We start from the raw sequence: 13,212 nt of genomic DNA, 5'->3' as shown, positions 1-13,212 counted from the left end.
TATGTTTTAAACAGCAAATGTTTTTATTAATTGTATTTGTCATTTGTGCAGTTGTGAAAAAATAACTTGCAAAATCAAAACCATAACAATAAAATCATCTGACATTTCAAAAATATTATCCTCCCTCAGACATGACCTATTTTCAATGTTGTTGCACACTTTCAAGTGCACATTCAAAAGACTGCTACCAAGTTAAAACTTTAACAAATGTATACTTTAACAATGTACTTCACATGGGCAAACTATTTTCTTTGGGGGTTAAGGAATGTGCATTGAGCATATTAAACCACCTGCTTATAGCTTGACAGTTTGGCTTCTTCATATGCATTTAGCCATACCTTGTTTCTCAGATAAACCTATATTCTAAACTGGTCCTTTTTTTTGGTCAAAGTAACCCTCACAACCCTCTTTATACTCTCTCTACAAACCTTAAAGTAACAACAACAAAAAAATCAGGAAGGTATTAATATCATGGCAACAATAGTATATGAGAATGTAAGGCAATCACTGACTTTAATAAATAAATAACGCAGTAGCACACATTCAGTAGTGGGAGGTGGCTATTGAGTAGCACTGCATCTATGCCTATCCATCAGTCACCCCATTTCCACTTCAAGGCATGGAACTTTTTTCATAGTATTTCAAAAATCATTTTGAAAATATCAGCAACAAGAGACCAAGTCTTCACATCATTCACCCACTACTGTTCTCTTGCTGACCTTACACAGATAACTAGCCATGGTCATCATATTTTGCATATTATATAATCACTTAAATTTAGGCAATATTATTAACAAGGACAACTGGGTGATGGTCAGCATTTCACAGCTGACATAAGAAAAGTCCCTTAGATGCAGAGGTAAACCCATCTTCTTCCTTTACACTTCAGCCTTGGTCAACCTGAGGTAAGAAAAACTATACGGAAAGCTGAAAATCCCATCCCCAGTCAATATTTGTTGATTCCAAAGATGCGCACTCCATGAAACTGTGGCAACTTCGGAAGAAGCACACTGAGAAGTGAGCATGTGTTGACCAGGAAGTGGGTAGCATCATACTTTGTGTAGAAGCTGGCCAGGAGGTACCTAAAAAGTTGAAGGAAAAGGTGTGCAATCGTTAAGCAGAGGTCAGAAAATAACCTGGATAAGGTGTACACTATGTATCCTTCACACAATGAAGCTTTCACACAGGCAAAGCACTGCTACTTGGGATTTGGCCTGACTGAGAACATTGTTCCAAGTATGTATGGAATGGTATGGTTTGGTCAGATTACACAATTACTACCATTTTGTCATAGCCAACAAAATTCCAGCACCGTGCCCGAATATGAAAGGTCGGGAACGACGCTGGAGGAGCACGTCTTCTAATGTGACATATTCAATGACCAGCGATTAATTGTCTGCGATATTCCGCGACATTACGACCGAAAGTCTAGCATGTCAGAATTCTTGGGATATGTCCTACTACTCCCGTGTTGACACGACAATATGACACGAACTATAAGCTACATGATCTTGTAATGTGGCCAATCTCCAAACCAAGACGCAGCAAGAATTTATGAATCGTATAGGCCCTCGGTTGTTCAGGGGGTACGCGAAAAAATATCTAAGTCATATGCCTTTTCAAACGTTTTCTCTATCCCACGTTGGTAACTTAACTTCTGCATTTGCACTGCACATTAAAAACGTATTTTCTCCGCATTAACAAAATATTCGAGAGTGGAGACACTGAGACAGAGAGGGTAAAACAGCGTTTCTCAAACTGTGGGCCGCGGAGACATGCCAGGTGGGGCGCGAACTGACGTGAAAAACAGGAGTTTTATTTATTTATTTTTTTTATCTGTAGCCTAGGCCCAGGTAACACCTGATCCGCAATGGACGCACTGTGTTATTCATAGGGAAGCGCTCGTGTCAAGGCAGCTTAGTTAGTCCCGACCTGAATGAGATTCACTGGGTGAAAAGGCTCTGAATCAGGGAATATTCATAGTGATATATTTCCTGATATGTGTAATATCAGGAAATATATTGATTGATATGCTCCTGATATTTTAGTGCCAATTGCCATATCAGGAGCATATCAAAAGTCCTGAATGGGACTGCGACGACATGCAAGATATCCAGACTTCATATTCTCACCTGATATGATCCATGTTTCAAGTATTAGCTACTTATATGACCCCGGACACCACTTGTTCTTGTTCCCATATACCCCCTGATATGTCAAACATGGGACTACGCATATACAGCCCATATACTGCCAGATACAGCTAATTTTGCAGGCATTTATGTGTATGCCTTTATTTGCTTTTCGATAGGCTTTATGCCTTTATTTTTCAAATTAATCATGTGATTTATATATGGTGATTTATGTAATGGTTTTAAATGTGAGATAGTACATAACCATCACTGAGCTTATTGTGCATCTTTAACTTAAATAATATTTCACATTAATTTTACATACACTTAATTACATTATTTACTTACACCTGCTAAATCCCAATGACTTATTTTACTTTAACATGAAAATTCATATACTGTACGACAGGCAATAACATTTGTTACATGGCCTTTATTGTATTTATCAATCAATATTCAAATCAACATGGCTTTCTCGCCTGCAGTAGGGGGCTTACGCAGTGACACTCGCCCCCTTTCAATGACCTGCCTCGAGTGAGAACAGAGACTTCTGCTTGACCACAGTGGTTTAAACAGTCCATGGTCTGGGCGTGCAACGTCCTTTAAAACATTTTGGGCCCTTGTCCGTACTCTTCTGGTATAGATGGTAGGGAGAGGTGCTCTGATGGTCCCTTTGGCAGTAAAAGTCAGGTGTCTGTAAAAAGAGAAAGAAAGTATATGTTACAATTGACCCTGTCCGTGAACATAATTAACTCAGCTTGTGTGACAAATAAAAGCAAACCCACAATAGCAGCCTAGACGTCAGGTGCAATAGTTAGAAGTAATGGAGATATGTATTACAGTTGTGCTCATAAGTTTATATAACCTTAGCATACACATACATTTAAAAAGCATCTGATCTTAATGCCTTAATAAAAAAAAAAGAGAAAATCCAACCTTTAAGGAACACTTATTTATTTACGATACATTATTCATTCACAAAGAAAATTGCTGTCATTAAAAGGTTGGATTTTTCCTAATTTTTTTAATTAAGGCATTAAGATCAATTTCCAAAAGTATCATACCTATCAAAAAGTGATAGGTATGATACTTTCCATACCAAAATTTCCAAAAGTATCATACCTAATTGCAACACTGTCTGCTGAAGCTCTTTCTTGCTTCAACCACCTTTCTGATGCATAGATCCTCCCCCATCTGACGTGCAGTGCCAGCCTCTGGCTCCAGGCTGGGACTTGCTGGATGGCACCTAAAAAAAAATAAAACATCAATTGCTATACATTATGTTATTGTTGATTTAAGATAAAAATCAAACATTAAAAAATAAGTTGGTAAGTCAATCAGGTGTTCAAACAAAAATGATAATTACCTTATGAAGGCATCCTTGCCACCATCACCATCAATGTTAATTATTGGTATCAGTTTATTTGTCAGGGTTTCAGTTTCTGTAAATAGAAAATAAGATTTAACTAAATTATGATTATGCTCAGTTTGGCATATATTCAACACATTATTTACATTACCACCAACATAATGGTAAACATGGCTAAACTTCAAAATTCAAGACTATTATTAAAAACGACAATAATGATGATTAGTTCCTGTATTAATGCATTACATTGCACATTTGTCAAACAAATTAGAGTGTGCACAGTGACATAGCCCTCATTCAAAACACACAAACACTTACAGCATGTTGAGGGCAGCAGCCATGGCTTCCAAACATAGTCAAGTAGCATGTAGTAGTAGCAGGACAGACCGACTTTGCCCTGGTCTGTTGATGGAGCCCACTACAGTCATAACAACAGACACGTGAAAAAAGGGGATAAACTAAACACAGCAACAGACACAAATACATGCACACACATTATAATGTTATTTGCTATTCTACGTGTGTGTGTCTGTCTGTCTTTCTCTACCTGGTGAGTGAACTCTCTTGCGGGATTGAAACTTCTTTTGTATGGAAGTGGCACACATTTGGAATATTCCAGAATGCACTCAGTGTTCTCAGGGAAGCAGTCCTCAGAACTCACTGCCTGCAAACAGAGAACAGAGGGAAATTAAGATTAATAAATTGCAAAATAAGCTTACACATAACGTGAAAAGACTATCACTGAAGCACTAATGCCCTCACATGCATCTTAAATAAACACATGCCTTGGCACAAGTCAGGTACAACCAAATAAGGGCTATGAAATGAATAACATTTTGCCTAATGCTACCCATACATCAGAAACCTTTGACAAGATTTGGCTTTCAAGCTTTACTCAAAAGACTACAATCTTTCAATAATCTTACCCAAATCTGGTCAAGTCTTCTGGTGTAAGGATGGCTTAATATAACACTATACGTTACCCTTCACAAACTAAAGATCCCTTCACTTGTCAGCATCATATTGAGGTATGTCAACCCCCTGTTCACGTTAGCCTGCATAGTCATTAGCAGCCACTATAAATGTAGCTTCTAGAAGTTATAGCTAGGTTAGCTAACCTACTCGTACCTGATAGCCTTGGCCATTTCATTCAAACTAAAACTTTACATCCATAACGAAATCTCAGACAGACCTATTGTTGAATATGATATTACTACCATTCCAGATATTCCACACAATGGTAAAGTTAGTTATTGGAAAAGTTAACATTAACAGCTAGCAGCTAACGTTAGCGATGTTAGCTCGCAAGCTAGCAAACATTAGCTGATTCTAACATGACGGTTAACAAACGGTTTTGGTTAACATTAATGCTAAAAACAGTATTTTCCTAATTAATTCCAGTTTTCAATTGACATACAAAAGTACTGTAGTTCTTACCTTGGATATGATGACGGCAGAGTTTGTACAGCTTGCAGTCAGATGCATGACAGAAAAGTGACGGTTGAAGTCACCACCAAGGAGTTCGTTGAAAAGTCAGTCAGGGGTGGGGGATGGGTATGCTGTGTGTGCGCATGCGCTTATCGAGAGGCAAAGCATAAGAAATCGTGGAAATTATTAGGCCTGCATATTTTAGTTACATTAAAATGACTACCAAACTGATTTTGTAGAAGTGTCAAAACATAGTAGCCAAGTGGGCTATTACTACTATTCTGATTATTAACATTATTGGTTCTCATATAGTTTGACGTCAGTTTCATTTGAAGCCTTGTTCCTTAATTAAATCAACATTGGTTTATCAGTCACCCACGTTTTATAGACAAGTTACAACATGATTGATCCATTGTGTTGGCCCACAAGGAAGCTTGTAATGTTAAAATAGTATGAAATTATAGATGCTCAACTTTAACAAGTTTAGTAAGCCTTTCTTATGTGTTATGGTTTGTAGCATATAGTATGTATTTATTTTCATTATAGGCTATTGATTGAATTGTTGTTTATTATTGCTATTCTTCTTAATGTAGGCCTACTTCAAATTGTTTAGGCTACTGTTAAATTTAACTTTGTATTGTTGTTATGTGGCAACTCCAGCTGAACCGAATTCGTTTTGGCAGACAGCATTGGGGACAAGGGGAAAGCAGATAATTTAAAATGTGGACTTTATTCCTCCAACAGATCTCATGCATATTATACATAAAAAGTAGGCTAGACCTACAGACTATAGCAACTATAAAATCTCAAAGATATCATTGAAATTGAACCATAACCAAAATAATTAGGTAAGTAGGCTAGCCTTGACCTGAAAAAGGTAGTCTTTATAAATAGTCTATTTTTGAATGTCCCGAAATTAGATAGAAATCAAACAGCAAATAGCCTATCAGTGATGTTTTATGGTACGTTTTGGGCGTAGGGCATGCGTGACTTAATTAGGCAGATCTTGGGCCTAGGCTATCTAATATGATAGCCTAAGCCTATCCAAGGGTGGAGACCTACCCAAAGATATCCAGAAATGGTGTGTGTGACTTGTGATTTGGGTATGCATACCCCTGATATCTCATTGGCATATCAGGAGTCAAAATAAATCAATATTTTCACTGATTCTTAAAAACTCAGGATATGATCAAAGATGCTCCTGATATGCTGCATGTCATAAAAAATATCCGGTCAGTATATCCCCTGATTCAGAGCCTTTTCACCCAGTGATTTTGAACGAGGTTGTGAGAGTGGTGAATTTCATCAAGACCCGGCCCTTAAAAGCGTGTCTATTCTCCGCACTTTGAGAGGAGATGGGAGCTGACCAAAAGGCTGTACTGTTTCACAGCGAGGCAAGGCTTTCCCGAGGTAAAGTGCTGTGGCGTGTTTGAGCTCCGAGTCGCCTCTTCTTGGAGGAAAAGCGCATGTTTAAATCTGCAAGCACGTTCACTAATGAACATTTCTTGACGAAGCTGGCCTATTTTAGCGATATATTTGGAAAGCTCAATGAGTTAAATCTCCAGTTACAAGACAAGCACCTAGCAGATAAGATCACTGCATTCAACAAGACGATTGTGTGTGATTGGGGGTACATGCCTGTTAAAATGTTTGGGAATCACTGGTATAGGCTGACATGGTCAATCCTAAACAACCATCATGGAAGGCGGAAAAAAATGTGTAATCTGAGCCATTAGCAAATCGCTGTGTCTCATTTTACATTGGTATTTCTACATATTTTAACTATACAAGTCACAACATGTACATAGGCATGCTAAGTTGGTACAAATGCAGAATTGAAATTTCTATGGGGAGGACTACACTCAAAAGACTTCCGTATAGTAGATACAAAGGCATATGAAATTGTATTGTTAATCATTATGTCAATAAAGCTCTGCTGAGTGGTAACTGATACTAATAGCCCACTAAGTACCACTATAGCTGAGGAGGGCATCTTGGAAAGGGCACAGGGAAATATTTAGCGAAAACTCATCTGCATCATGTTTAGATTAAAGTTAAGCTATTGTAAGAAGGTAAAGGGTTTGATGAGTTGTAGGGGTAAGGGGGTAAGGATAAATATGAGGGTTGGGATTAGGACCTATCTTCAAAGTGGAGGAAACGCTGATGAACACTGCTCACAAACCACAGACGTCTGTAATAATCACTTAGAAAATCTCAAACTGTCTCTTATTTCTCTATCCATCAAATACAGTGCATACGTCAAGTATTCGCAGAGCTTCACTTTTTACACATTTTGCTATGTTTCAGACTCATCTTAAAATGGATTAAAAAAAAAAGAAATTCTCATCAATCTACACACAATACTCCAACACTCCACAAAAAAACAGGTGTTTTGAGTGTTTTGTAATTTTATAAAAAATAAAAGATGGAAATATTTAATTTACATTTGAGAGGATGAGAGAAGTGTAAAGGACACACATCAGTGCAGCTTAGTGCCTGGTTTGTTCCACACACAGTGTTGGGAATTGTGGTCAAATAGTTCAGTCTTCGTTTCATCAGACCAGATGATTTTACTCCTCATGGTGTGAGAGTCGTTCAGGTGCTTTTTGGGAAACTGTCCAAACATGTTCTCCATCTGGCCACTCTACCATAGAGGCCTGGCTAGTGGAGTGATGCACTGATGTTTGTCCTTCTTTACGCTTCCTCTCAAAGGAACTCTGGATCTTATTCATAGTGACCACTGGGTCCTTGGTTACTTGTCTGACCAAGGCCCTTCATCCCGGATTACTCAGTTTGGCTGAGCGGCCAGATCTAGGAAGACTGTTGGTCGTTCCAAACTTTTGCATTTGAGAATGATGGAGTCTACAGTGCTCTTGGGCACTTTCAATGCTGCAGAAATTTTCTTGTATCCTTCCCCAGATCTGTGTCTTCACACAACCCTGTCTCGCAGGTCTACGGACAATTCTCTCGACCTCGTGGCTTGGTTTTCACGCTGACATACACCATCAATTGTGAGACTTTATATAAAGAGATGTGTGCCTTTCCTAATGATGTCCTGTGAATTCATTTAGGCACAGGTGAACTCCAATCAAGTTGTAGTAGAAGCATCTCTAGGACCATTGATAGAGGTAGGGTGCACCAGAGCTCAATTACAAGCGTCATAACAAAGGGTCTGAATCAGGCTTGGAATTTCACCATTCTGGGGGCAAGGCCACTTGGCCTTCAGTTGGGCATATTTGGTGGGGGGCACAAAGGCCACATGTCAGGGCAACAAGGCCAAAGTTAACTATACAGTAGTAAAAATTATCAAAGTTGTATTTAGCTTATTCACTGCAGTAGACCTGCATCACTGTATGAAACATTACAAAAACATGCAATATTATATATATAATATATAACATTTATTTTATATTTGGCCTGTTATGAAATCATGTATTGAACAATATAAGCACAGCTCAGCTCTAAGAAATTCAAATAGCCTAGATGCATGCTTAGCATTTTGTGATCATTAAGGCTACTTTCACAAACTCTTAGTCAGCTGTCCTCTGATTTACCAATATCTAGGCGATATTTGTAACATTTATTTTGTATTTGGCCCATTATGAAATCATGTTTAAACACATTGTAAAACTTAAAGCCCAAATTTGGAGACATCCATGTATGTCGAACTTTACTGCAAATTCAAAACTGGGTTACTCTGGAACGGCTAACTGTACAGGGGACTGCTTTACACCTTTGTGTTCGGTAAGGTCTCCTGTTTATTCTGATATATGGTTTGTCATGTGTTAAAAGAAGGGTTCGTAGTATTCCACCGAGATGAATGGGTAGGGAGATCATGGGACGCAAAACCTTCAGTAGAATGTATGATTAAATTGAATTATATTATTTACTTTTCTCGCGAACCATTCAACACAGCAATTATCGGCTAACATTGTTTAAAAGCTGAGAAAAAGCTCTTTCATGTGATACTTGTGATGTCTGTGTGATGAATATGCTACTTCGTGAGTAGTTCAACTGAGAATGGGTGAATTTGGACACACTTTCTTCCTTGCGCTGTCACTTTCTCCACTGCGTAAAAGACTAAATTAATTTGCGCAGTGAATGAAAGATAATTTTGACAGGCCACAGGCTAAATAAAAATCGTTATTAGTAGGACGCAAAGCAGAATATTGAAAGAAGGGGGCACAATGCAATACATATACAAAACTCATGCAACCTACACATCACACGCACTCTGCCTTCAATCAAAAGAACATTTTCTAACATGGCAACATATTAGACAATAAAGCTTTTTGACTCTTGAATCTTGAATCTAGCATGATAGTTTGTTAGCTTTGTCAAACCCTCTACCCAGCTCTCACCCACGCTTCTTGTCAACCTGGATAAAAACCTGGTGGTCTACTAATCTTCTCAAACTCAACAGCATTAAAACTGAGCTCATGGTGGCGGTTCCTGCATCACAACCAAAGGTCTGTGATCTCCTCCTGGATGTGGATGGATGCTCCATCTCTCCATCCCCAGAAGTCTACAACCTGGGCGGCATCTTGGACTCCACCCTCTCGTTTCAGTCACTTATGAAATACATCACCAAATCTACCTTCTACCACCTCAAAAACATCAAGACTCTGATCCTCACTCTCGTACTCCGAAACTATCATCCACTCTCTAATCACCTCCCGTCTGGACTATTGCAATGGTGTCCTGTCTGGTCTGCCCAGCAAGGCTCTTGCCAGGCTACAATATGTCCAAAACTCAGCTGCCAGGGTCCTAACACACACCAATCCCTGGCAGCATACCCATCCTCATACATCTTCACTGGCTGCCAGTCAAGTCACAAATCACCTTTAAAATCCTCCTTCTCACCTACAAATTCCTCCACACACATGCACCCCAGTATCGTACTGATCTCCTCCACCCAGTCAATCACGGTCCATGCGGTCTTCTGACAAGGGTCAGCTTGCCATTCCCCGCACCAGACTCTGGACCTTTGGGGACAGAGCCTTCTGTGCTGCTGCCCCCCTGTCTATTGAACAATCTACCCCTCCACATACGCAGTTCCCCCCTCCCTAGGCATGTTCAAAACATTCCCAAAAGCACACCTCTTTGGCCTTAGGCCCCTATTCCATACCCCTCCCTTTTATTTGTGAAGCAACCGTGGGTATCCTGAAAGGCGCAATATCAATTTAAACCATTATTATTATTATTTATTATTATTAGGTAACTGACATTCATCAGATCATTTTAGAATCAACTGCTACCTACTAGTGTCACTCTGCATTTGGATCATTCTTTCTATGTTGAACACATTCTGTGGTCATTGTGTCAATTGTGCCATCACAATGATTTTGAAGCCGTTATTTTCAGGTAATATTTGCTACATAACATTGCTTTAATAGTGAACATCAACACGTTTAGACAAGCTTTCACTGATCTGAACTTATGATGAATTATATCAACTACATTATTGTTTCAAATCATAGTCTGTTTAAAGTATCAAAACAATAATCATTATAACACACAAAAAGCATCTTCACTCACAACTGCTTCTATTTTTGGTATGTAACTAGGAGGCCACTGTACACTGGGCATGTAACTGAAGCCTTCCGTTCACAGAGCACGAAAATAGTTTTAGAAGACTGCTCTCATTTTTTTTTTTTACGTATGCGCTGCGTATCACGTCTGGTGCAGCCAGTTCCATTGATTAAAGTGGAAGCTAATGGTTGCAGCAGACACTCCGCAAGCGGAACACAGTTACACGTCCGGCATAGCCTCCCTGTCAGTGTGCTGTGTGATGTAGGCAACTGTACTCCAAATGACTCAACTTACAGCACAATTGGGGAGATGGTGAGGAACTTCCGAGATGAAGTGAACTGTATGCCATAGTCCATCTGTTCCCAATGTGTGAGGAGGCGGGCCTTACCCTGGTCAGGTGTTTCAAACGGAGTGCCTTTCACCGTGTGCAAGAACAAGTACATAATCTGTAAGAGACATGGCATCGTCACCATCACATTGTCAAACTAACCAACAAAGTGCCAGCAGTCTCATCATTTTGCACAAGACTATAGACTGAGATTGTCATTTGGTCATCCAAATCCTTCACACTTGTTGTTCAAGCCTGCAACTAAACTTAACTACTAGTGTAAGACATTTCTAAAAGTCTGAGCTATCGATATAAGCAGATAGCCTATGTGATTACGTCCATTAGTTTACAAAATGTGTAGTGCAGTCAGTGGGTTGTAATATGACGAAATGACTTTCTCTGCGATAGGAGATGGCAAATGCAAATGAAATGCCTTAACTTCTTACTAACCAGATTATGGATGACATTTGTCAGGGTCCACACAACAGGCACGCTGAAGAATGGAATACTCAGTAGCACGACGTGCAACACAGTAGTCAGCAACAGGTAAGCCAGCCAAATGCCACGGCTGTTCATAACCCTCGTATTGGGGTTCACCTCACTGTGAGCTACGCCCACATTCATCCTAAAGAAAGGGGAGGACAGAGAATTGTGGACATAATGCTTCACCAAGTACAATATGATGGTAAAATGATTCAGAGGAATCCATCCACAAAGACTACTAAGAGAAATAGACACAAGTAACACAAATACTATTTGTGTGAGTATATGAGGATGGTTAGCCAAAGTAAATTTTACTTGGCGTTTTTCCATAGACAGCAAATTAATGGATCATCACTATTATGGACAACACAGCCCTTTCACGTGACTTCTTGTAGCCATTTAGCTAGTAATCGCAATTAAACAGTATCCAGATTTGCCTTATGAGGTTACTCAGGGTTGTTGGCCTGAAAAGTTGGCCCAAAACAAAGTGTATTTTTTGCCCATTATACAGTTATAGCCTATTACACAGGCCTACTGTCATGCCGAATTGACTCACCAACAACAATTACTCTGATCCATAAATATATTGACATATTATGTATTAAACTCCGTTGTTTGTTTCTATATCCCTTTAGTACCCAAGGAAACATAGGTCTGATCTGATGACAAAGTGCGACAAAGAGCAGGGGTTTTTCACTCTCTTGAATTGTAAAGGGGCACAGCTTCGTCAGCCAGCTAAGTTAATGTTAGCAAGTTTACCAACCTATATGGACAAAAACGTAGCCCTGTTAGCGAGGACTATTTCACCATTGTAACAAATAAATATAGTTAATGAAAAATCGTACCCTCTAATTACGTTGTGCACTTCATTTGTCCGCTAAAGTCTGTCAAAACAATTAATTTAACAAGCTTCCTCTAACAGCTAACGTTAATGTTAAGCTAGCTAACATTAGTTCTGGAAGTTGATGTTAGCTTGCTAACAATAACAACCCTGATATGTATTGATGATAGCAATGACATGTGTGTGAAAACAACACACAACACTTACACTTTTGAAATATTCTGGATAAAGTTGCACTTAGATTAAACATATCAGTGCTCCTGCAACAACAGGCTACTCATTTACACAGTCTTACCTTGTGTTGCAATCAGGAAATCCCGGTTCAAGACTATGAAACCCCGCCCCTTTCGTTTTCAGGGCGGTCTTGAGTGCCTTAGGACCAGAGTTCTCTAGGATCTAGGACAGGGGTTCCCAGACTTTTTTTCGACAAAGGCTACCACCACCTACATACATCCTGACTCGGCTCGCGTACCCCCACCATCCGACACATAAAAACGTTAGCACATTCTATTGACACATTCCAGCCGCCCTACATGATAACAAATAACAAAATCAACTAGAAAACGCAATAGAGTCCCGAAGTGTGACGTAGCGTTTCCATGGCAGCAGAATCACTGGATCTAAACCAAAGATTCTAGAACAGAGCTCTGTTCTAGAATCTTTGATCTAAACAAACTTTCGAAGTGGTTAGCCAAAGATCCTTGATTACTAGCTCCGCTTTAACCCTCTCTGGGTTAGCCACATAACACGGATTCCCTGGCAGGTGTAATAGAAAGAAACAAAATTCCAGTGGATATTTCACGTCTTCTCAAAGACTGGCGGCTGTTAAGAGCGACGTTTTTTGCCAAAAAATAAAGCCAAAACACGTCCGTGAATTTAAGGATTTTAACCGCATGCTCATGCTGTGAAGTTATATGCAGGTCTCTTTTATGGAGGAAACCCATGCTAAAATAAAACTCTGTAGTCACGAATTTGATCGTGTTGGTATTAATATATGTTGTAGTATGTGATTCCTACAGTGTAAAAAAATATACTAACGTCTTAGAAACGTTGTAAAATTATTGAAATAGATTAAGAAAGCCACCGCTATGGCGATTTC

The 13,212-nt window shown here is 39.3% G+C and overlaps 1 protein-coding gene and 1 long non-coding RNA gene across 3 annotated transcripts; both read right to left on the bottom strand.

Annotated features, from left to right (window-relative positions):
* ormdl2 (ORMDL sphingolipid biosynthesis regulator 2) lies at positions 1-12,704 on the bottom strand. Of its 2 annotated transcripts, none has more exons than XM_042099108.1 (4): positions 12,409-12,704; positions 11,240-11,414; positions 10,756-10,907; positions 1-1,082 (listed from the first exon to the last, which is right to left on the bottom strand). In XM_042099108.1, exons 2-4 carry the CDS (start codon positions 11,411-11,413, stop codon positions 947-949), a joined length of 462 nt encoding a protein of 153 aa, XP_041955042.1. In that variant the 5' UTR covers position 11,414; positions 12,409-12,704; the 3' UTR covers positions 1-946. The 2 variants fall into 2 exon arrangements, with proteins under 2 accessions (XP_041955042.1, XP_041955043.1); XM_042099109.1 differs by having other exon boundaries at positions 12,321-12,409.
* On the bottom strand, positions 2,551-6,269 carry LOC121713987. Its single transcript, XR_006032989.1, has 6 exons — positions 4,939-6,269; positions 4,049-4,165; positions 3,820-3,919; positions 3,499-3,574; positions 3,255-3,378; positions 2,551-2,826 (listed from the first exon to the last, which is right to left on the bottom strand). It is a non-coding gene; the product is annotated as an uncharacterized LOC121713987 (long non-coding RNA).
* Positions 12,705-13,212: the final 508 nt, after the last annotated feature.

The sequence above is a fragment of the Alosa sapidissima genome, chromosome 7, assembly GCF_018492685.1.
Source record: "Alosa sapidissima isolate fAloSap1 chromosome 7, fAloSap1.pri, whole genome shotgun sequence".
Classification (NCBI taxonomy): Eukaryota; Metazoa; Chordata; class Actinopteri; order Clupeiformes; family Clupeidae; genus Alosa; species Alosa sapidissima.
Note: the sequence above shows the minus strand (reverse complement) of the source record. Positions and strands in the feature narration are given on the sequence as shown.